General features: G+C 42.9%; 1 protein-coding gene across 1 annotated transcript; it reads right to left on the bottom strand.

Moving 5' to 3' along the window:
- Positions 1-1,785: 1,785 nt before the first annotated feature.
- pck2 (phosphoenolpyruvate carboxykinase 2 (mitochondrial)) lies at positions 1,786-24,912 on the bottom strand. Its single transcript, XM_080751479.1, has 11 exons — positions 24,551-24,912; positions 15,583-15,795; positions 12,622-12,806; positions 11,587-11,657; positions 10,031-10,166; positions 9,112-9,299; positions 7,540-7,702; positions 6,861-7,076; positions 6,187-6,324; positions 5,544-5,639; positions 1,786-3,777 (listed from the first exon to the last, which is right to left on the bottom strand). Exons 1-11 carry the CDS (start codon positions 24,580-24,582, stop codon positions 3,308-3,310), a joined length of 1,908 nt encoding a protein of 635 aa, XP_080607605.1. The 5' UTR covers positions 24,583-24,912; the 3' UTR covers positions 1,786-3,307.
- Positions 24,913-26,504: the final 1,592 nt, after the last annotated feature.

The following is a 26,504-nucleotide window of genomic DNA, read 5'->3' as shown; positions in this document are numbered from 1 at the left end:
ATAAAAGGGCATGGGCTCACGCCCCCTTTGTGGTCTATGTGTGCATGCAGGTGCCTGTATTGGTCCAACATTTTACACATGAGTTGTGTACCAGAATGTTGTGTTTATATCAGAGGTCAATATACTGTGAAAAACATTTATTACCTTTCAGGGGACATATTCTGTCAGTTGTATGGTGTTTATGGTGTTTTTCAACAGTTTGATGCCTCGTGCCAGAAGCAGAATATTCCAGGAATAATACCACAATAAGCCGGCCTTCTCCAGGTCTCTCTCAACACTACTGTTTTGAGATAGTGACTTAGAGCAGTGGTTCTCAACCTGTGGGTCGGGACCCCCAGGGGGGTCCCCAAATTATTTGGGGGGGGTCCCCAGTTGATTAACTTAGTGTGCAACATTGTTTTCTCACTCAACAGTAAACAAAACAATATAACGTTTAAGTGTACAGAGGGTATCTTCACATTTCTAAAGTGACAATTTAAGGCCAAATTAAACATTGGCCAAATTGTCAAATATTAGAGGCAGAAATTGTGAAAATAGACGATCTACTGTAGATTTGCTATTTTCACAATAGGACCTTGTTATAGAATATGTAATGCCTCGACTCTTAGTGCTCGTCAGGATGAGGGGGATCCCCAGTAAAAATGTGATTATTTTGGGGGTCGCAGCCTAAAAGGGTTGAGAACCACTGAGTTAAAGCAGAGATCTAGCGGCCTATCAGCCAATGAGTCACAAAACAGTGGAAAGGAAATTGCAGTCAGCAGGTGTCAACATCCCTGAACACCCCTACAGTCTGCTCCGGTGGCACAACCAGGCCTGTCACAATTGTTACATATAATCTCAATTGCAATTGTTTTGAATAATCATAATCGTTTCCACGTTGATTTTTTTTTTTTACGATTTTCTGATTTGTTTTTTAAAATGGTGGAAATAGACAATCTGCATGCAAGCTCACAACGCCTCGCAACGGTTTGAATTTCTGAACCATTTAGTTGTTTGAGAAAAAGAGGAAATGGAACTTCAAACCCAACCTGTCCCACAGGAGTCCGTTTGTAACAACTGTTGGGACACACACCCAGCTGCACAGTAACATCCTGAGTGTTCATTTAACTCAGAGGTTTTAAAAATCTACCGTAATATATTTCATTTTATTTTCTGTTGAGTTGTAAATTAAAATGTAATTAATTTCATTTCCAACATTATGTGGCGACCAAAAAAAATCTGCGATTCATTTTTCATATAGAAATTTACAAATATATTTATGTAAGTTATTTTAAGCCTAGAATCAAACCATCCAGGATCCTGGTGAATCATGACCATAAAACCTTTGATTCTGTGAAAAAAAGAACACACAGAACCAATACGGTTTTATGGTCATGGATCTCTAGGATCCTGGATGGCTTGATTCTAGGTTTAAAATATTATTATAAATATTCTTGTAAATCTCTATGGGAAATATGAATTCCCGATTTTTTAGTGGCACCAGTAAACCATGCTCACTGCTATGCCCTATAGTAAAGAGAGAGAGCGAGAGATTAACAGCTCTATTTTCGTTCATGCCTCACCCCTTATCCTTAAACTCTTTTGCATTTTTTTTTTACTATTTTGAAAAACATTTTAAAATATTTAAAATAGCTGATCTACAAGCATAACATAAAATGTATAATAAATATATCTCAAAGTGTGTGTGTGTGTGTGTGTGTGTGTGTGTGTGTGTGTGTGTGTGTGCGCGTGCGTGCCTGTTTGTATTAATTCAAACCTTAATATGTATTAAGACCCAACACTGTCTCAATTGGAGGTTATTTATTCATTGCACTGTAATAAAAATCTCGACATTCACATTATCTGCGCTAATGTCAGTCTGCCTTATTGGTCCAACATTTTACCTATGACTCATGTAAACTTTACCAGAAATCATGTGTTTATATCAGAGGTCAATATAAAAAGTGGCAAAAAAAATAATAATTACATGACCATCAACAACGATGGGATTCATCTAAAATATTTTTTAGTGTATTTCCACAACAGAACACTGATAAAATGTTCTTACAGTATTAAGTTGACCAAGCTGAATTCATCGTGAAACAACGAGCACTTCAGAAGACTCCCATCAAATGAATGTTCACAGAACTGTCTGGAGCTTTAATTATTATTAAAGAATCTATCGACAGGTTAAAATATGAAAACAACAGAACTTGGCTGAGAAGACTTTGGGGTGAATCTTGTAAACATTAGGAGCCTAGAGACTGAATAAAGGTCCGTAAGGCACTATTGGACTACATTGATTGTGCTTTAATCCCCTTAGTCATCATGCCAGGTGACAGGTCGTGCTGTTATTATCACTGACCATAGTATAATATAGAGTTCTGCATTCAGTCTGCATTGCAGCAAGGAATAAGACAGGAATCATGTTGGATAATTATCATTTAGCTTAATATAAATCTTGAAATTCATCTTGAAATCTGTTTGGTGCAACAGCTCTGTGGGTTTTGAACAGTTCGTTCATTCATTCCTTCCCTACTACCCCCCGAAACGCCACCTAGATCTATTCCTGCAGTATTGCAGTATCAATGCAAAGTGATGTCTTCATTCCAGATTCACCCACCCTACCCGTTCAGCCTTCCTGGCGTCTGTCAAACACATTAGATAAGTCAGAGCAATCCAGATCAGAGGACTTTGCTACTGTCTTAGAACTGTCTTATGTGAAGTGACAAAAATGTTGTATATGGATATGAATTACTTATACTGATAAAAAGACATCTTAAGTTTAACTTAGGCTTCATCATGCGGTGCTGTTGCTCGCCAAAAAGAACAGATTTTCAATCGAAAAACAGTTATTTTTGTCAAGAGACACCGTTGTGCAACGAAGCATAATTTATGCTTTAGTCCTGGAAGGATTATAGTTCACCCCCCCCAAAAAAATCTTTTACTCACCACATGGAGACTTGAATTCATGGATATTTTTTATTTTTTGTCGCATTCCTAAGCCAATAATTTGAGGACACTCCATGTGTCTCCATAGGGATCAAAGCAGGCTCTTTTTGTGTCTCCATAGGGAACAAAGCAGGCCTCCATAGGGAACCACTGTTGGTCATCAAATTATTGGCTTAGGAGTGCTACAAAACGAGTTCAAGTCTCCATGGGGTGAGTAAAAGTAAAAGCTTTTTTTTGGGAGAACTATCCCTTTAACATTGCATCAGCAGTAGAATCTGGCCTTTCTATCTATCAGTGGTTGCGTTTGTACTTCCTACTTGCTTAACCCTGCATCATTAATGACCCCACTAGACCCTGACGCTCGGTTCAGGTTCTTCTAATCCCGCACCCTGTCCTCCAGTGCCTTGAGCTCAGCCTCCACCGGCGCGGGCAGGTCGGCTCCCACCTGCTGGGTGAAGTACGCCCTCAGCTCCTGGGTCTCTTTCTGCCAGAAGGGCTTGGGCAGGTCGAACAGGGCACCCATATCCACCTTGCCACCCAGGCCCGACGTGTCGATGGCGCCCTCTTGTGGCAGCCAGCCGATCATGCTCTTCTTGGCCGCCTCGTCCTCGCTCTGGGCCCCGCAGCGCTTGAAGATCCACTCCAGCACGCGGGCGTTGTCGCCGAAGCCGGGCCAGAGGAAAGAGCCCGAGGCCGGGTCCTTCCGGAACCAGTTGACGTGGAAGATCTTGGGCAGCTGGGTGGGCGCCTTGCGGTGCTCCATGCTCAGCCAGTGGGCCAGGTAGTCGCCGAAGTTGTAGCCGAAGAACGGGCGCATGGCGAAGGGGTCGTGCATGATCGACTTGCCTGGATGGAAAAGAAACAAGCCTGTGTTATACTAAATAAATAACATATAGAACATACCCTTATGATACAACAAATGCTTATGAAAGGAGACATATCACATTACACAAATAGATGTATTTTGTTAGTGTGGTTGCTATAGGCAACACACTATTGTTCCCCGGTACGAGAATTTGTTAACTTTTGCACGACAGAAAAGTGAAGCTTTTGGTCATGTTTCACACACTGTTGCCACTGTTGTCATGCTTCACATGACATCACAATATATAGTATAAACGATAAGACAGAATTCACTTGCAATTTCCCCAGAATTGCACCTTTCTAGTTGCCTTTAATTTATTTCTTCATGTTTAGCTTATTGCAATTCACTCTATTCAGGCAGTGAATACAGCAGGGCAGGTATTTCAGGGAGGCCACGAAGGCCATGGCTGCCAGACTCATTGCCCCTCCGTTTGGCCTTGTGCCCCTCAGAAAGATGACATGCCCTGAGGCCACAGTGGCCTTAATGCCTCAACTGACTTTACCACTTTCCTCCTCTGTCTCTTACTTGTTAATACAGTATGTAGACACCAGTGTCTTTCCGAGTCTCCATCTTTAAACCAATCCAGTAACTTTGTTTGGTGCAAAAACTTTGTTTTTAAAATAATAACAAAAAAAGGAAGGTTTTGGACAGGAAGGAAGGTTTCCAGTTCCACCCGACAACGACAATATATTACATTTAAAATCATCTTTAAATTCAATTCATTCTTTCAATGGATTCAATGGTGTTTTATTTGATGGCCTTCCTGCCCTGGCATTTGGCCTTTGTGCCTTCAAGAAATGGACAACACCAAAAGACAAGTGGCCTGGAAAACATTCCAGGCCTAACTGTACCCCATTAATAAGATGTGTGAATAACACAGATGAATCAAGATCATCATTTCAGACTCTTAAGCAAAATATCCAGAGTGTACAAAATTGTCTGACAGCTCTGAATATCCGATCTAGACACAATGTATGTCACCAGAAGGAAACTGTGAAAAATAGCTAAAACAGCAGATCTACAATACATTTCATGGTGTGAAGCATTGTGAGCTTGCTCTACTATTTTTTGCTATTTGTCGTATGAAGAAGTATATAAGTAGGTGCCCTGGTGGTGCCTACAGTGCCTGCCCACCACCACGGAGGCTGGGGGTTCCAACTTTGTCGAGCCTCTCTAATTGGCCTGTGTTCCGGGTGAGGGTGATATTTGTCAATACACGTACTCATATGGGCTGGGGCGGTGTGTTTTTGCGGGAGGAGGAGTAGGACTGAGGCTCTACGTCCTCCCAGTGGGGGCTCCTCACTGGCACATTATTATGGATCCCACATCAGTTCTAGGCAAACCCTGCTGTGATTGGCCAGAAGTCGATTTGATTGACAGTTGTCGTTTTTGCAACTATGCCTAAACCTAACCTTAACTCTAACCCTAACCTCAGTAAAACTATACCTGCCAGGGAGCCAATCAAGACACTGAGATGGATCTATCCTAGAACTGATGTGGAATTCATAATCACGCCTCACTGGCTGGTGAGCTAGTAGGTGGCAACACACGTGCTTGAGGGAGGGAGGGGGGGGATTCATTGGCATAATGACTAAATTGGGGGAGAAAAGGGGAGAAAAAAGGGAAACGGAAAAAATCCCTGTATAGGGCTTAAGTGGTTAGGAAAATGTCTCCTTCTGTTTTTGTTTGCAAATCAAACCCTGCTAATAGTCATTTGAACATGACGTAAGTGTGTGTTAGTGTGTACCTTTGTGCTCAGCAGCTGCTGTGGACTCCGACCTCATGGCTGCACCGACAAACACGCCGTGACGCCAGTTAAATGTCTCGTACACCAGAGGGACTCCTGGAAGATAAATGTGTTAGCTATACATATATCATACATCTTCACTGTGTCATTCAGTCACAGCTCGTGTTGTTATAGTTGTGTTACAACATTTACTCTCTAGAACAGAATCAGTAAATCTGAGGGGAAAAACAACCCATTTCTTTCCCACTGCGGCGAGGACTCTGGACACCAGGACCAGGTCACATTTGTCAATATGTGAACTCTGTCTTGTGACGGCGAATACTGATGTCAGTCCATGTTTGACCTCGCTGGTGTTGTCATTGCACTGAGCTTACCCACCATGCTGTACCGAAAGCATATTCTACCGACTGCGGTCGTGCAGTTGTTTAAGTGAACTGAAATGAACTTAACAGTGAAGCAGAGCTTTTAGATCAAGATTTTCCATAGCATGTGGGCAATACACGGTTGAGTGCTCTTCTTGCAGGTTTGTATGATATTCCATCATAGCTACTCACAAGTATATAAGTAATTTTCAAAAATCTCAAAAGATTTCCCCACATTTCCACACAAAGTTTGTTCCACACAAAAATAATTCTCAATTCACCTTCTGGTCTCCTGCCACCAAAGATGATGGCGTCGATGGGAACACCTTCTTCGCTTTCCCACAGGGGGTCGATGATGGGGCACTGGGAGGCCGGGGTGCAAAACCGGGAGTTGGGGTGGGCACATGAGGTAGAGCTGCCTGTGGTAAACCATAGGAAATGAAGGCTTTGTTTATTCTTTGATGGAAAACTCTGTTGCTCAGCTAATATGTGACATTTTCAACACTGAATACTGAAAGCTTCAGTTAATAATATAAAACATTTTGTCAAGCAACATGTCAAAGCGGCAAAGTGAGCAAATACCTCAGCCGTAAGCAAACACTGAGCAATATAACTCTAACTATAAGAAGGGTGGCAGTGTTCACACCAACTATATACAAAAATACAATATTGAAAGATATAGGCCTAGTTATTTTTATATGTATATTTATCGTGCCCAGTGGGAATGCAGCTTAGAGCAGGGATTCTCATAGTGCGTTCCAGGGACTCCTTTGAAAAAGGTGTGGAACAATTATGAAACTTTTAACAACATGTTGGTAAAACATCTTTTGGATGGGGATCCACGGCCAAATAATGTAGGGGCCCTTAATGGAAAAGGTTTGAGAATCACTGGCCTATTGAGCATCAGGGTTCATAATACAGAATACAGTCTACAATCTCTAGAGCCTAAGTTTACCTGGCTTCCATGATTTGCCATGCCAGTCTGTGAGGGTGACTCCACCGCTGGGGAGGTCCAGACCCTCCCACCACACCCCTCCGTCACTGGTCTCGCCAACGTTGGTGAACACTGTGTTTTTCTGGATGGTGGCCATGGCGTACGGGTTGGTCTTGTCGGAGGTTCCCGGGGCGACGCCGAAGAAACCGTTCTCTGGGTTGATGGCCCTCAGTTTTCCTGGAGAAAGGAAACCAATGGCCATAAAGAGAGACGCATTTAGACCTGAGGCCGATTCTCAAAAATGCCTTCTGAATCCAGTTATCTGAAAAACGTATGTTGCTATGTAGCTAAAATCAAACATGACAGATGCTTTCCTGGATTGAATGGGTTAATGGGCCACTGTATGGAACAGTATGAAATGAGTCTTTCCAAATGAGCAATCCTGCACTTCAGTGAAAGAAGGTATTAGGCATATTATGCATAATGAACTTAATAGACTTCAAAGTTCAAACTAACAAAGACCATTATAAACAGGTGTCAAACACTATTTTACTGTGATATACACAATATGAATTGGACAGGGGCATGTCACCAATAATGGACTCTGCCATGATTATGTAAATGTATTTGACGCGACCAGCATGTGTGTGTTTATGTTCATGCTTGTGATCATACAACATGTGTTCCTCTGGCCTCTCACCCTGGCTGTCGAACTTCATCCATGCGATGTCGTCTCCCACGCACTCGACCTTCCAGCCCGGTAGGGAGGGTTTCATCATGGCCAGGTTGGTCTTACCACAGGCGCTGGGGAAGGCCGCTGCTACGTAGCGCTTCACTCCCTGAGGGTTGGTGATGCCTAGGATCTGAGAGAGGACGAGGTGGCGGTGGGAAGAGAATGAGAGGAAATGAAGTTAAGGTGAGAGGGGAGGTTGTGCAAGAAAGAGCAAAAGATCAGAGAGGGCAAGTGAGGAAAAGAGAGCAGAGAGAGATATATGGTGGTGAGTTGTAATAGGTGTGTGGTCCAAAACAACACTATGGTATTAGTTGAAAACTAGACAGAATACATCTACAACCCCGTCTGTACAGAGGCAGAGCTAGCCAATTCCTATATATATACACCACCCATGCCCAACTCTAGGTCTGCGGAGTGTGTAGACAACCACATGCCTGCTCTGAGTGTAATAATGCACAAGTATATTCATGCCATCTACATATTCACTCCAAACAGAACAGGCGCCTCAACCAACCAGCAGATGTCGCTAGAACAGTGACAAGGACACAATCCCCTGTCAGCTTCCAGCTTGTTTGCTGGAACATCCGGCCAAACCGGAGTCTGTGGGTGAGTGCTTTACACTACCTCCACGACACCCAGATGCACTGAAATCTTATCTCATCAGACCAAAACATGACTGAGGGACGTTTCACTTCACTTTGGCTATTTATTACCTCAGCCAAGGAGGAAATGTTTACGCCCCTCTCTCTCCAGCCACATTAGCAGGATATCTTGAGCAGTAATAAAGGGAATTGCAAAACATTTGGTCGAAAGGATGGTCTGAGGCCAAGGAATAACTGATGAACTTTTCACACACTGGACAAAAGGTCGCAGACAGCCGGCCACAAAAATGCTCATAACTTCTGAAGAGATAATGGGACCACCAGGGCTGACTAACTATTCACATAGTTAGAGAATTTATATTCGCCAGAAGGGGACGTGACACCACAAGCTTTGCAACACCTTACAAACTGATACCTTGCCCAGAGGCCTGTGTTTTACTGAGCACATTTTCTAGTAACCGGTATTTATTTTAAGCTTTACAGTAAATGTAGGAAATTGATTGCTGAATTTTTTGTCCAGTAGCTATTACTCTGATGGGAGAGTGCGCCCTGTAATAATCACAAATTACATTACCAGACCTCCCCAGTAATACACTAATCTCACCTGTATCTGTTGATATTATCAAAATACAAAATGCTCTGTAATCAGAACTGACATAAAAAGTACAGAATCGTTGTTCATTCTGCAGTAATGTACAATAATTGCATGCAACATCCTGCACAATTGGTCTTTCATTTGTAGTTAAAATCATGTATTCATTGTAAACATTTCTGACATCATTCCAACATGGAGGGAGGGGGAGTGGTAGTAAAATAGGTATTTTAGATGAATGCATAAGAGCTAATACATGTCCATGAAACAGATTAAATTCTGAAAATGAAAACCACAGAAATATCCACACAGTGAACCTCTCCTCTCCGTCAAACTCATTCTCACCAGCATGTGCTCAGCCAGCCAGCCCTCATCCCTGGCGATGCGGGAGGCGATGCGGAGAGCAAAGCACTTCTTCCCCAAGAGAGAGTTTCCTCCATAGCCACTGCCGAAGGACACGATCTGCCTGGTGTCTGGCAGATGGGAGATGAGCACCTTCTCTGGGTTACAGGGCCAAGAGTTGACCAGGGGAGCTGGGGAGGAGGAGGAGGAGAGAGAGAGAGAGAGAGAGAGAGAGAGAGAGAGAGAGAGAGAGAGAGAGAGAGAGACAGAGAGAGAGAGAGAGAGAGAGAGAGAGAGAGAGAGAGAGAAGTCTGTCATTAACCACCTGAACCTTAGCATTCTTATTCTGGGGGCGAGCCTTAGGCACAAATAGACGAACTACGAGTGCTGTGACGCATTGTGAGCTTGCAGACCAGCTAGTTTCACTGAAGAGGAGGGGACCTAATATAAAACCTTGTATGGGTTAGTCTTTGTAAACAAAAATTGCACAGGGCGGCAGTGGCTCTGGAGGTAGAGCGGCCGCTTGGGAACTGGAAGGTTTCCCAGTTCGATCCCAGGCCCCCCCAGAGTTAATGTCGATTCATATAGCGCCTTGGATAAAGGTACTATATAAATGCACCATTTACCAGGGCAGATATGACAAATAACTTAAATATACACAGAAATAAATGACAATGACCGGTACCAATAATCAAAAGAAATAATATTCTATAGCCAAACTAAACTGTCTAAAAGGTCAGCCACCAGTCTTCGCATCTGGACGAGTTTTGGGCTTTGTAGGCGTACAAAAAATATGAACAGATGAATTTCTAGTCTACAGATGAATGGGAAACGATTCTGACGATTATGCAAAATGATTGCGATTGTCTCAAATAATTGTGACCAGGCCATGATGTAATAATTGTGACAGGCTGAGTGATACCTTTGAGTGGCAGGGGGCTTCCAAGGGAGTGCTGGCAACGGACAAACTCCTCTCCTTCAGCCAGTTTGTTGAGGACGGGAGTACCCATGCGCGTCATGATGCCCATACTGGCCACCACGTACGGAGAGTCTGTCACCTACCAGGAGAAGAACACTACTTTAGAGCCACAAATATCTATTACTTTCCATTTATTTAACCACTTAAAGGGATATTCCACAAACGTAAAAAAGAAAAGAAAGTTTGGTAATTTTATCGTCTACTCATTTTGTGAACACCCTGGACAGATTTTAATTTGCTTGATTCAATCATTTAGATATGTGATATTCATTTTATCAGACACTCCCCATCCAGGGCCCATTCCTATACAAACCCATAACTTCAAACTCCATATTAATCATGATAGATTCATCAAAAACACCCGTCCATTTTTCTGGTGACTCTACACTCCTAATATGTGAGCTGGCCGTGTTTTTTTCGATAACTTTTTTCATTTATTTTTAATAATTCTTTTGGGAAAATGAGAAAAAAATTAATACAATAAAATACATTTTAAAAATAAATGAAAAATGTTATCGAAAAAACACGGCCAGCTCACGTATAAGGAGAGTAGTATGAGTCACCAGAAAAAAGACGCGTGTTTTTGATGAATCTATCATGGTTAAAATGGAGTTTGACATTACAATGGGTTTGTATAGGAAGGGTGAGGGTGTGTGTCTGATAACATGAATATCACATATCTGAACATTGAATCAAGCAAATTAAAATCTCCCCTTAAAGGAGTAGTTCACCACTTTTCAACCTGTCTTCATATAATAGGTCCTCACTAATGTTCATGATAAAATATCACAATTTTTTTCTACTCAGTCCAAGTCTCCTAGGAGAGCTGTGGGAAGTTCAGAATCCATCGTCTTGTGACATCATCATTTTCCAAAAAAAAATGTAATCAATATTTTTGAAAAAAATATTTAGATTTTTATTATCGCGAGAACAATGGCTTCCAGTTTAAAATTGCAACTTTTCAGGAATAGAAAGCCTGCAGTTTCTATAAGCTGGATCGATGATGTCACAAGACGATGGGTTTCTGACCTGCCCACAGCCCTCCTCTGAGAAAAAAAGAAAAGAAAAAAAAGAAAAGAAAAGCTATTTTTGAGTGAGGACCAATTATATGAACATAGGTTGAAAAGTGGTGGAGTGCCCCTTTAACTAGGAACACGCATAGATGTAAAGTATACATTGTACATGTGGCAGAGGAGTAAGTTAGAAATGATCATTTAACATTTTCAATTCAAAAACAATTCACAGTGTTATGGATTATTGTGCAAGTTTATCCACGTTCAACCCGGTGTCTCTATCTTAGGCATGTCATTATCGTCAGCGTTTTTCAAAGATTTCCACACATTTTCAAAAATGTTCAAAATGTTTTGAAAACAGCAAACATTACTATTTTCAGGTGTTGTTATTTTTTTAAGCAATTTCACAATTAGGCAGCCACAGCTAGAAGATATGGCTATTTGGGGGTCACAACATTAATGCAAAGTGATGAGGGCAGCTCTCACCTGGACACCATATTTAGATAGTGTAGAGCCTACAGGACCCATGCTGAAGGGGATGACGTACATGGTCCGACCTGGAGACAGGGTAAAGAGCAGAGGGTCATTAGTGGTTTTCAATCTTTTTCATATGCCAATTCATAGGTACATTATTTATTGAGCATTTGAGCCGTAGACCACCATTTGATGAGCTTTATCCTCTCAGACCCAAAACGTAGAAGATTTTGTTGTCGTTGGATAGGATTTTGTCCGTGATTCCATGCTGTATTGATGTGGTACCATAAGAGAGATAACAGGCTAATGTTGACCAAAATAAAATAAAAAATATAAATTCTCTAATTATTGTGTCTTGTTGTAAATTAAGTAATGCAGATGTTTAAAAATGATTTAACTCTTGAGAGGGTAAAAAGCTCTCAAGAGTTAAAGATATATAAGGGTCCATTTGGTTACCAGCGCTCCATCATTTGGCTGGGCACCACCTGGAACCCCCTCAAGGACCACTGGTGGTCCCGGCAAATGGTGAAAATATATAAATATAAGTGTTGACCCTGATTGTCATTGTGATACCGAAAGAGAAAATAGAGGGGAAATATTGGAATCCTAAAGCACACATCACCTAACGTTCACCTTTTTTTTCTTATGAGGTTTAAGTTTAATACGTTTTTTCTTGTTTTTTTTTTTCTATAAAAAAAGAAAAGCCTGACAGCTGGCCTCACCTATGTATAATTAACCCTTCTCCTACTATGTACATTACAACCTCTATGAGTCTCGGATCTCCATAATCATTATCAAACAGCTGAATATTTGAAAAGTTTAAATTGCCCAAGAGCAGTATTGGTTTTTACTGCATAATATTGCTATTATAAGACTGCATGACACCTGTTGGCTGTGTTCTTCCGGGACTTTTACGAGTGTTAACACCTTATCGACTGAACAGCCAGTGAGTCACAAACAGAAAAAGAGACACTTGATACCCAACTCAGTTGAGGTGATTATGGAAAAACAACATTAAGGCTGTACAGTATGTGTAATCCCCCCCACCTGCCATACAGCCAGGGAAGCGGTCAGCTCTGGCCTTCTGCCAGTCGCTCTCGCTCATCCAGCTGCCCAGCTGGCTTTTCACTCCTCCACTGGGGATGGGGACGGTGTCCCGCTGGTTCTTGGTCACGATCACCGTCTTGCTCTCCACTCGGGCCACGTCTTTGGGGTCTGTGCGGGCCAGCCAGCTGTCAACAAGGAGGGACCATTAAGAATCAGGACAGCAGGCATAGAGACACCCGTGGAGACTACAACTACGACTACTACTAGCTCTTATTTATATGGATGACTTCTGTATTGTACTGTATATGGATATGTCATTTTAGTCTGTTAGTCCTTATTTACAAGCATAACTTCACTATGTTGTTTAGCTCTTAGTGATACTCAAACTCAGGCCACGTCGATCGATCAATCAATAAAAACCTTTAAAAAACGAAAAAAGTTATTATCTTATCTTGAATTACATTACTATAGCATGAATAATCATCCAGGAAGGCAAAATGAGTGCACTCATTTAACGCAGCAGAACCATGGAGCGGAACGCCAAGTCACATGATGGGACTCACCTGCCTGAACCCACTCAGAGCAGCAGAAAAGGTGAGCCTCAGCAAGCCCGAAAAGTCGATACAGAGAACCGGCACTTTAACCCAAAATGGACAGATGCTTTCACTTTCATTTTACCATCTAATGCAAATTCATTAGCACTATGTTTAAAAACAGTGTCAATTGTTCAGATCGACAATATAAGGCACCAATGAAAGACAGAAGTTATCAAGTATCATTAATGTTGTCATTTTATTAACTGACCATTTGCCATTTCTTTAATGTAGCCCACAGGGTCAGCTATTTGAGTATCCCTGCTCTATATCAGCTATTGCCCTCATTAGCCCTTATTTATATGGATGACCTTTCTAGATTTTACAGCTCTATTTACCGCCAGTCCCGTCCCCTCAATGATTTCATTTCTGACCGGCTGCTCCCTCCCGCATAGTACCGCTGTTTATGTGTGAGGAGGAGTTGCTCACAGATAGAGGGACAGTGTTTATATTGCCACAGGAGTCAAGGGACATAATATTATATTATAGGTAGGCTATAGGTTATAATACCAGTAAGACTCCCTAATCGGGAGATAAGCGACCGTAGGTCGCTTATCTCCACAAATAGGGCAAAAATTTGTTTTTCCAAAATCTTCCTGATCCATGTTGATGACATGAGTGTAGACATGCTGTGTAGTGATTTTCGTGATTTTAGGGCAAAATCTGTAGGAGCAGTGTCCAAAAATGTGTTTTAAAAAATCGGCCTGAAGGTGGCGCTATATGGGACAGATTCATGTTGATGGGATGAGTGTAGACATACTGTGTAGCGATTTGCGTGATTTTAGGGCAAAAACTGTAGGAGCAGTGTCCAAAAATGTGTTTTAAAAATCGGCCTGAAGGTGGCGCTAGAAGAGGGCCATGTGAGAAATGAGGGGTGGGGTCTCCGCGTTGCCTTGGCGGACGAATAGGTACCGGCCCCGGCTCTCCCGGACGCTCCTAGCCCGAGTTACGGCATTTTATGTGAGCTGCAGTGGAGGGGGTCCTCCACTGGGGGCGCCACCACTTTTGCATCCGTTCTGGAGCACAGGAGTGGGTGGTCCCCAGGAATTCCCCGTGAGCAGCCCCGTTGGGGTGGTCATTTGGTCATTTTTGCACATTTGGTCATTTTTTACACCTGGGGGTCCCCCAGGGACCTGGGGGTCCCTGAAGCTCCAGGGGTCCTTGGAGGTTGTAGTTTGGCAGGTAAGGAGTGTGTGTGCAAAATTTGGCATGGATGGGGGCAACGGTTGTGGAGATATGAGCAGGGCAAAAGTGTGACGTGTGACGTGTGACGGACGGACGGAGAGACAGACAGACAGACAGACAGACAGACAGACAGACAGTAGTAAATGGTAGTAAATGCGACCTACGGTCGCAATAATATATATTGTGAGTCTCTCTCTCTCTCTCTCTCTCTCTCTCTCTCTCTCTCTCTCTCTCTCTCTTTCGCTCTCTCTCTGCGCCCTGTGCATAATTTTACGCACAGGGCGCACAGAGAGAGAGAGAGAAAGAGAGAGAGAGACGTTTTCCTCTGCATGTAGACATCATAGCTTGCTAAAATATATAAGCTCTATTTATCTGGTTTATTGCAGGATTGTGTGTGTCCTGCCGCTGGTTTTATTTTGCCGGCACATTCCCTGGCTCTACATTGTGGGTTGATGAATTTGTAAACACATGGGGGAGAAGGAGGACGCAGCAGATAGATGTCCTTTGGACAGACGTGGTCTAATGCGATTCCTTGTTGTGGTTGACAACCTGCAGTGTGAGTATGCGGTCTAAAAGTAATTGTCAGGTGTGACAGCTTCGGAACAGCATCTGCATTGCTACTGTAACACAGGAGTGTCCCAGAAAGAGGACTTTCATTAATCTACAAGTTAACCACGGCCATAAACTGAGGTAAATATGTCCCGACAATAAAGATCACCAATAATGATAGCTACAGTAAATACATCTATAATCCTCTCTGGGATGAAAGTTCATTTAATAATACACTTTATGAATTATTCCTTCTTATCTATGTTTTATGACAGCAAGCGTCTGGCACGCCGCAGTCATCTCTGTGTTCACGATGTGAGAGCGTGACAGAGAGGTCGATTGATGTCTGTGTCCTTAACAGGTACTAATAGATGCATGTGCATGGAGATAGGTGGCTGGTGAGAGTCTCGCAAAGCACAGGGTGAAAGTAGAATTGAGTTTATCGTGATTGATACTAGAGTGTATTGTGAATGCCCCAGAAGATTTTATATAATTTTTCTTTTGTTATTATTATTTTTTGTGGTGCTTTATAAATCATGTTGTAAAAAGAGAAGACGGCTTAGTAGGGAGAGAAACTGTAATACAAATGTACAGCGCAAATATAAACTTGATTCTGATTAATTACAGTATTTACCAGTTCTCATATTTGGGCAGCCTCTTGACCATCCCTTCCTTCTCCAGGCCAGCCAGGATGTTTGCCGCTTCCTCCGGCGTCCCCGTCACCACGTGCACACCGGCGGGCTTGCACTCGTCCACCGCCCCCTTGACAAACTCAGCAACAGCAGGGGGCAGAGAGGGGATGGAGGCCAGGGACCGAACCCCGATGCTGGCCCCAACACCACCCCGCCTGGAAGAGAAGAGAAAAGGGTCGATTGTTTAGAACAGTGGTTTTCAAACCTTTTAATTTCAAGTACCCCAATAGACTTTGGGGCGGCCACAGCTGAGTGGTTTGTGAGCCCGCCTGGGGAGTCAGAGCCCCTGGTTGTCCCAAGTACGATGCCAGGCCAGGCCAGTAATGCCGAGGTGTGTCCCTGAGCAAGACTCTTAACCCCTAATTGCTCCCTGAGCGCCGTAGAATCCAATGGCTGCTCACTGCTCCTGGTTGTTAACGATGGGTTAAATGCAGAGGACGAATTTCACCTATGTGTATATATAGGCCAGGGGTTTTCAAAGTGGGTGACGGGGCACCCTTGGGTGCCGCGACGGCAGTCCAGGGGTGCCGCAAGATCATTTGATAATATTTGGAATTCATTTGGACACTTAAAAAAAATATTTTGTATAATTTTAAACTTGAAGTACAAAGTTATTTTCAGTCAGTTCTAACCAAAATGGCTATTATCTCAACGTTTTCCTCGCAACATAATCACTAAAATATTGTCACTGTCAGGCAGAAACCTCGTATCTCCAAGTTTCAAATGTGTACGTGTTTTGGTAAAGCAAAGCCCTGCTTCATCATACAAGACTGTCGCACAAAACTACTGAAAACAGCCGATCTACAAGCACACAAGATCGGCTGTTTTCACTAGTTTAGTACATTTTATAGATGATAAATACAAAACGAACGGTTTTGGACATACAAGGTATGCTATAAGGTGCTGGGAGTGAAAATTATAATGTAGTGGTGCCTCGGAGTAAAAACATATTTATGGGGTGCCCTGAGACAAAAAAGTTTGGGAACCCCTGATATAGGCTACTTATACATAATGTGACAAAAAACACCCCAAGGAGTGCTGGGGATTATTCTAAAAAACCCAATGAGTGGGGACTATTGTATTTTTTAACTCTGAGGGTGTACAAATGGACCCATATGTGTCTATTTGGATTGGAACCCCCTCATTCAAGGACTCTTGAGGGTCCCTGGACCCCACTGAGAACCACAGGGTTAGAAGAATGGTGTGTTCTCATTGTGGGCAACGGCTATACACACTCTGAGGAAATCAGCAGGTATAAAACTTTGTCCTGGGTTTGTGAATAATCCTAAATCACAGATGAAGAAAGAAGGTGCAGAGGAGGAGTATTTTTCTTTGTCTGCAGTTGGGTACCAACATTGGGTGTAGTTCAATTAATTAAGTACAGCAATACATCTGGGATTATGGTCATCAATTATTTCGTCAACATTATGTATTACATATAATTCATGCAACCTAACAATCAAAGTAGCATGGGAACAGAAGATAAAATATCAGAATGATGTATTGGCCTTAGCTGCTATATATATCAGATGCCCGATACTTAACACAACAAAACTAGTAGCATCTTGCAACCAGTTGCAAGAAATTGAAGCGGTCTGAGCTCTGAGTTGACCCGTTGCAGGTCAGAGCAGTTTGGGAATACTGTTGCAAGAGGATGTGAATGGTTGCAAGTAGTTGCAAGTTGCAACTAGTTGCTTTGAGAATCATTGGTGGACTGGGCTTTAAACTACAATAACCATAAAGGGGTCTTCAACGTTTTCAGGCCAAGGACCCCTTAGTTGAGAGAGAGATGAAGCAGGGAACACAACCTTTTCATAGATTTCAGATTTCATAGTTAGTTTCATCATTTGACAGCACAATCATCAGTGTATTTTGGATTCATGTCAGTGTGTTTTCAGATATTTAACCACTTGAACTTAAAGGGGAAGACCACCCATTTTCAATATTGAACTATGTCATTAATATAACTTAGAGGAGTTGGGTGGAAATAGAAAAAAGGTCCCCCTACCTTCTGTGTTGCCTAGAACTGGAGGATTGATTTTGGGGTTTGTATTGTAAAGTACAGCGGTGTGATGTCATCAAGTTGTACTTTACAATACAAACCCCAAAATCAATCCTCCAGTTCTAGGCAACACAGTCAGAAGGGGGGGAACTTTTTTTCTATTTCCACACAACTCCTCTAAGGTATATTAATGACATAGTTCAATATTGAAAATGGGTGGTCTTCCCCTTTAATAAACTTGACCTTTCACTCTGTAATTGGTCTGCTCTTTTTCCCCTCTACACCAAACGTCTTTGCCGAAAACGTCTTTGCCGAAAATAGCCGATCTGCCGATCTGCAAGCTCACAATGCCTCGCAGTGCGAGGCGTTGTGAGCTTGCAGATCTGCTATTTTTGGCTAATGTTCTCACAATATGGACGCTAGGGTTCAATTGGTTAATATGAAAAAAGAAAAAAAGTAAGATTTGGAGGATCCCCTGTAGTAACTCTAAGGACCCCCTAGGGGTCTCGGCCCCCTGTTGAAGACCCCTGCCATAAAGTATCTGTCCAGCACAATGGGGACTGGAGTTCGACTTCCATCGAACACAATTCGATGGGGTCAAAATCCAGGAGACTCCTGGGAAATCCAGGAGCATTGACAAGCCTGCGATAAGGTGAATGAGGTTGAACGGGATAAACGACTAAGCTCAGACAGTATCTGTGCAGACAGACTGGAACTGCTTTACAACTAATTTAGGACGACTGGAGGCGTTATTGGAAATGACACCCGAGCTCCAGGGAAACCCCGCCCACCGAAGCTTTTGATTGGCTGAAGCGGAGCTAGGGAGCGCTCCATTGTAGTCGCTTGGACAGGGCGTTTATCGTGGAATATAACGATTGCATTCACCACGGCTTCGTAACTCGCGCGGCCGGCCCTGGCCCGCTCCAAGGTCCGCTGGCCTGCGCGCCGCTTGCAGTGTCGTGGACAATCGAGCGGCTCCGCCTGGAGCTCGGGTGTCATTTCCAATAACGCCGACTGGAGGGATAAACCATAATCATCTGAGGACTAGTTATTCTTGTCAGATTTATTTCCTATCAAGGGATTCTTTATCATAACAGTGTTAGCATTTCTAATCTGATTTTAACAACTGAAAGTGAAAACCCTATACTTCGTTGACCGGGTGTGGCGTCCCCATAGAGTTATAATAAGTAGGGCGTCCCCCAGGGAATAATACCAAGTCTGCTTCCTGTTTCTCTTTACAGCAAATCTCTTTGCACATAAGAGCCAATCTACCGTACAAGTAGATTGTAAATGAAGGGTTTCTTACCTATATGAGCTACAACATTTATTTCATATTCAGAATATTTTCTCTTTTGCTTGTCTTGTGTGCCCAGACTGATGCCTCCCTCAGTTTTCAAATGGTTCCGTCATACAGTCTAGAGAACGGAAGCTCTGATAAAAATCATCTAAGCATGGAAATGCCAACTCCCGTTACTCAGATGTGTAGTTCCAGACTCGCATAGCATTCAGAGATTGTGGAATAGTTGTCTGGCTATGCGAGCAGCGAGACTACTCTTTTGCAAACAAGTTGATAACTTATATCTGGCTAGTAATCCAGGTGGCACAGGGGTACATTTCCTGCCCAGGCCTCAACCACTCAGCTATCTGTGCCAGTGCCCCTGGAAAGGTGCATGCAGCGACTCCTAAGGGTTGGACGGGCCACCACTCAGCAGGGATTGAAACTGAGATGGATAAAATGTTCCCCCACATGCATAACCTGTTTGTTTCCTGTTTCAATATGCTGCCCCACCAATCAGGTGTAGCAATTGGGAAGCTGAACTGGATACTGAAACAGGTATGACACACTTTCGGTATATACCGGGACTAGAGTTGCAACACAGAGCCCACAGTATAGTGGAGGAGATATGGGGTTATCTACACCCCCCCCCCCCCCCCCCGCCCCCCCCCCGAATACATTTCTCACCACTTTATTCATTATTCATAACCTCACAGAAGTAACCAAAAGACAAAACAAAATGCCAGTCAACGCCCCATGAATTTTTGGAAGTCCAAAGCTGTAACTACGGGGCGGGGCGTTCATGTGACAGCAGGGACAGTGAGCGACATGCCTGCCGTTGCCCTGCGTTTACCCTGGGGTCGACGGTGACCTGAGACCTCAGCAATAAGCTCACTCACATAATGACAGAGGAGATGGCCAGCGCCTATTGTTTGTTAACAGCGCATGGTATTTACAACGCCAAGCCACTGAAGAGGGTTTCAACTGCGCACGCTGTTTAAAACAGAAGCCCTGTGTGTGTGATCCCTTTCTCTGCCTTCCAATAGTCTGCTGCTGTAACAAAAGGCACCGGTGCAGAGTGATGACTGGCTTAACATGAAATACTGTGTGTGTGTGTGTGTGTGTGTGTGTGTGTGTGTGTGTGTGTGTGTGTGTGTGTGTGTGTGTGTGTGTGTGTGTGTGTGTGTGTGTGTGTGTGTGTGTGTGTGTGTGCCTGCGTGCGTGCAAAAATCACCTCGGTTAAGGCCGGTTCTTGTAAAGGAGCGCTTGTTTTTGGTGGAGACGACGGAGGCACGCTGTCTCAAGCGGACTTGATCCACGTGAGACACCGCCGAGCGAGCTAAATCGAGCGAGTCGCCATGTCGAGCTTTGCGAAGTCCGCTTGAGCTGACTCAGCGCCGTTCGAGTTGTAATCCAGGGGGCCAGCATATTAAAACTTCGTCCCCCTGACTTTCGGGACCTCCGCGCAGTCCAAGTGAACGCAGCGGAGCGCTCCCTACCTCTGGTTCAGCTAATCACAAGCTTCCGCCATCGGGTCTTGCTTTAACCAAGGTGCTTTTTTGATACACACATGCATACAATACATGTACTGCTATCTCTGTGAGAACCTTAATGTACTCACAAGGAGAGCAAGATGAGTAAAATAACATCAACGGAGGACACTTTGCTGGTACGTTTTAGGCTTAGGACAAGGGTTTAGGGTTATAGCTACTGTAAGTTGAGGTATAGTGATACAAAAATGTGTGTGCGTGGTGGGGTCACTCTGCTACTGGTAACCTCAGATGGAATCTTCATCAACTTTCACTTCCACACAATAGTAAACATATAGGCAGCAGTATAGTAATACTGTCATTTGTAGGAGATGTGCTGATTTCTGGACAATTCAGCAGCCTTGATCATCACAAAAAAGCTTTTTCAACTTCACATTCAAACATAAATATTATAAAATAAAATATCTGCTCAAATCTATATATTATTTTAATAATTGCTGATACTGATATGATGACCGATAAATTGTGCATTCCAAGTAATTTTCTTTATAATTTGATTGATTGATTGAATACTTTATTAGAACTTTGCATATGAAAAGCACAGTACAGTACAGTACAGTACAGTACAGTACAGTACAGTACAGTACAGTACAGTACAGTACAGTACAGATACAAGGTATACTAATAGGATGTATATACAAGAAAGCACTATGGCTTGTTTACATTGGGGTCCGTATTTCAGTCACACTGCACTTCACGTAGAAGTTGGTGGTTCATTACGACCAGCAACACAAATCACACTTTTCTACTTGAGCGGTCGGTTGAAAGAGAGTGAGACAGTTGCTCTGAAAACCGCCTGCACAGTGCACACAGCTCCCAATTGGCAGCACTGAGGGTGTCATTCATTGTACATCATGTGCATGTGCATGGAGTGGACACATGCATGCACACACATTTTGGTCAGCGAGCAAGTACAAAGGCTACGTGCATAGCCAAGCCTATAAGACCACAGTGAGAAGATAACTTGTAACTTGAAGGGGGGGAGAGAGGGCGAGATGCCAAGAACAACTGCCCAACCTCAAGGTTCAGACTACTATAGAACATGGAACTTTAACCTGTTCCTTTACCACACATTAACCCTGGTATCCCTACGTTGGGCATGTCTTCATTATAGTGAAGGTTTAACGATACGCACATAGACAGTGGGTGCTGCATTAAGAACTATCTATCTATTTTTCTTTATTTCACATATTTTGAAGTAACCTGCACACAGAATTGTTGCCGAATTGTTGTTGTTCAGACTTCTTAATTAAACAAAACATTATGATTCAATCCATGTAGGATATTCATCAGGGTGAATATAACCATTCGACCAGCACAAATCAAAACATTGCCATTTCATTATAGGCACCATAAGATCTACAAGCCCATGACACATTGCAATGCGATGCATTGAGAGCTTGTAGTTCTGCTATTTTCTGCAAAGAGATTTGGCGTAGACAAGGGGGGAAAGGAATGGGCTTGGAAAGACCCCTGTGGGGCTTCGGTCAACTGTGGCAGATAGGGTTTAAGTATTAACCAACAAATCCAAAGACACATCATTTGATTGTACATGTCACAATTCAAAATGAGGATACTTCCACCACAAATAGATCAATATGCCTTTGCTCAAAGATAACTAGCCCCTCCTCGTTATCACCAAAGAGAATGAACCAAGCATGGCCCCTGTGTGTTCGATCACATTACAAATCACCATAACCATGTGTACAGTGCTCAGAGTTAAAGCTCTAATCTGATTAGAAAGTGAAATCAGATAAGGTCAGCTTTCAAGAGTGAATCAATAAACACAAAACTGTCCTTGCTTGTCTACAGGAGTAGAGCCTGAGTACTGCCTGGTGCGACAAATGGACCCAAATAGGAAACAAACAAGTGTGCGGAGAGTAGCTCCTCTGTTCCTCATTCTATTATGCAATTCTTCAGAGACCTCATCTTCCCCTGATGACCTTTGATGCCCAAGGGCTCCGCTCATTCTTTCGCTCCTCTCTCCCTCTCTTTTTTTCTCTCCCTCCCCCATCCTGTTCAGCTCATCTCTCCACGGCCTCGCACCATCCCCCGAATCTGTTGAACCATTGCACATGCACAAGTTAAACATGGTTCCATTTAGCGTAGTGGCGAAGCTCCTAATTTATGGAGGCCTGTAAAAGCTTGCTCTGTGCTAAAACACTGAGCAAACCTTTGTGCGGCAGCACACTGCATTGTTTTAACCACTTTCAAACTGACATCCCTATTTTTGGACATGTCATTAGAGATCTAAAATCTAAAATCTCACCCCAAAGAAATTCAAGAATAGAATAGAGACAAGCTATAAGCTCATGATGCGTCTCAGTGCGACACAGCGTTTAACTTATAGATCAGCAATTCTTTTAATAATTTTTAAAACCATATACTCCATATACCATATATAATTTTGAATAGAGTGTGGTTATAACTGTCCTATTCCCCTGAAGAGAGGGAGGACATACAGTATGTATGGGATTTTGAACAAGACACATGAGTACACTGCAGACTGGGGATCTTATCGAGAACGGAGCACCTGAGTGGATGGATGCATGGCGAGAGAGGAGATAAACCATGGGAATGTATCAGTTCTCATAACCCCCTCCCCTGCTGTCGCTTGGCTCCGGGTAGTGCAGAGCGCTGTTCCTTTTCCCCCAGTACAATCAAACACACCTCTGACTCAGCAGGCCAATCCACATGCTCCACAAGCACACACACCCACACTCCACGTCGGTCAATAGTTTCACAGGGCATAGTCGACCCTACACACATGAAGCAAGCTATAACAGCACGTAGGTATAGGGACTTACTGTACATCGCATGCACATCTTGCATATAGCCTATACTGTGACTTACATCGGGGCCTAGACATGCCATGCCTGTGGTGAGTACAGGGGGGGGGGGGGGGGGTACATGGGATGCTCTTTAGGAGCAATGACACACATGGGACATGTTAGGACCCATTATAAGTTATAATCGGAAAAGTCCTTGTGCCCAAGTAAAAAATGGCTCGAGCACAAATACAATAAATTAATAATAGACTTTCTGATCTGTAATCCTCTTAAATCAAATCTATATTGTACGTGTACGACCATGTCACTAAGTTATTTTCAGCGAGCACCATTATCTAAGCATAAATATAAAGTAGTCGTCTCATGCATTCTCTGTGAAATGGTCAAATGACTGACATGCATTCCCCTATGGCAAGCATAAGCACCCACACACACAATGCTGCGGAGTGCTCACAGTATGTACAGTACTCCTCAGTCCCTGTGTGATACACAACCTAAGGAAGAGAGTAGTGAAGAACAGGAAATGTGGAGATTTGGACATAATTAGGACAAGCAACATTTTGACACATACAACTCTGAGAGTGGTTGGTGGTATAGGCTGTTGTGTTGTGCTGTGTCAGTGTCATTGGCAGCTCTGCTCCTGTTCTCAGAATATGTTGACAGTTATGTTAACAGCTGAGAAAATCCCAACTGGGTATGTTACGACCCCTTCTTGGGCGGGGATCACGACATAATCTATCCCACACCTACTAAATTAATGTATTGATATAGCCAATTAATCAAATATTGCCAATGTGGAAAAGAAAGGATAGGTGTGTAGTAGTGTACCCTTAATAACTGTGTACTAAACACATATTATGAATAGAATATGTATTTAGGAATAGTGCCAATGGTCATATTAATTAATCTTGAAATATCTGGTCAAAGGTAGCTTATCTGCATAGCCATTGTACTGTTAAAATATTTGTCCTATCTAATAGTGTAGCCAAATAATCTGTGCGTTTAGACCTTACAGTTGCACTGAGACTGCCATTGTCACTCCAACAACAATATCGCCTATTCAGCGACACTGACTGGTAGAAATGTGATCACATCACACTGACTGACTGAAAGTTTCTGAAACGATGCAAGATTCAGCAAGAGCAATTCAAATATCCAGAAGAGTAGGCTACAGTACACCATGTACTGAGTAGACTATAATAGATGCAATGTACACACCCCTTCCAGAGATACAACATAATTACATAATAAACATGTATACAGTATATAGTCTATAAATTAAGATACACTCACCTTCGTATTACTCCTAGTAACAGGCACGACATCTTTGGCAGCTAATTAAAAAAAATCTAGCTAATTAAATAGGTTATAATACTCTGATACACATATATAACTAAAGGAAAACAGAGAGGAGGATCGAGTTGTGGCTACAACACCAGATCACAACTCATGTGTGCGACTGGTGTGCGCGGTGTTGAAGTTTAGTTTACAGAGAGAGACCCTTGTACTCTCAACACGTGTACACCGTCCACCCCCCCTTGATGCAACAGGTAGTGTTGTAGCTACAGGAGGAGGAGGCATTAATATCATGCACACAACAACATCCCTGAGCGATCAATGACGGTCAATGCCGGTGTTCCCTCCACATGTAGGCTGAACTAAACTTCCTGAAGTTCGTTGCGATGATCAGATGCTGCATCGAACGTCGGATCTTCTTGCATAAAGACAGACCGATTCAGCGACGAGGAGGTGTCGGAGATCTAACCATGTAAACGGCGACTGTGGGAGTATGGGTGGTCATTTTTCGTCCCCTTTCTGCTCCGATCGCCAGACCAGCCAGACCAGTGTGGTTGCGACTCCTCTCTTCTGCAAACACGGGACGGGACACGGACACTGACACACATGTACAGACCGCCCCTGCTGGCTGTGGCTGATGCAAGTTCCCCCTGTTCCTACTAGTCTTCCTACAAGTTTTGGTCCACTAGTAGTTGGCCTACTTGGGGAGCCGGTATTATGTGATAATAAAGGGGTAATTAACGAACAGACCATGCCACACATGGATCTGGATGTCAAGTGAGTGAATAGGCTGGCTACTCAATTCATACAATATTTATTCAAATGACAGGTCCCCAATGCAAACACACATAACATCTTTCTTGTGGTCTTTCTTGATCCTTTTAGTTGACCGTGTACCATATTGAACTGTAGCCTACTGTCCTGTACCTTTTCCTATGCAAACCTCTAATAAAGTTGATCAATCAATCAAACAAACAAAAGGGCAATACAACTTTGGGGTTACCTTCTGTTAGTCTAGAATTAGCAGAAATCTGAGAAATGTAAGGTTCTTTAGAGGATATCTCTGATATCAGTGGGTCAGTGATTGTAGGACTATAGGAGCTAGGCTATAATGAGGCTATTAATTAGACTACAGTGCAACTGATCTGTTATTTAAGAGGACATTTGAGGGATCACTGCTGGATTTATAGGTCTGTCTGTAGTATGCTAATAGCATACAACATACATTTTCATTTGTAATATAATAGGCCTAACATGATATACTGTATACACTGTATCTGTCTGTTTGTAGGTCAGTGGTTTATATCAAACTTTTTCATGTACACCCAAGGACACCCAAATTCATTGACCTCGGACCAACAAGATTTGTGTGGGGATAGAATGTCATGCACAAACATTCCAAACATTTTGTGATCCTGTAGATCCAATAGCCAATATACTGTATATCGGTGCCATGCCTGTTGTGAGTACAGGGGGGAAGTGCATGGGTCATGGGAAATTATAACATAGCCCGGGTAACAAATTCATTCATTATTTTAACTTGGACTTTCTATTTAATTCACAACACTTCTGCCCTGTGGAACAGTATAGGTACTGTCGTAGAGTTTATGTTATCATGATTGATTAAGTTACGTCAATAACAGTAGTAGATATTATATTATCATGATTGATTATGAGTGACGTTAGTAAGAGTAGATTATGCTGTATCATGCATTGAAGACAACATGGTGTACTGTAAGATGTTTTCCTAGGTTGATAGATATTGTTTATGTTACAGCTTGTCCTTGCAATGCCATGTATAACTAGGGTTTGATTTCCTTTGCTGTGGCAGAATCTCGGTACCACAGGCCTGTGGTACTTCGTTCTATGTACACAATCACTTGTACTATCCATTGTATTAAACCACCACCACCACCTTATGCTTTTGTCTCTATTTACGTCTTACTGACAG

This window comes from Nannobrachium achirus (assembly GCF_963921795.1).
Source record: "Nannobrachium achirus genome assembly, chromosome: 21".
In the NCBI taxonomy this organism is placed as follows: Eukaryota; Metazoa; Chordata; class Actinopteri; order Myctophiformes; family Myctophidae; genus Nannobrachium; species Nannobrachium achirus.
The sequence above is the reverse complement of the archived record's forward strand: the minus strand, read 5'-3'. Positions and strand labels throughout refer to the sequence as shown.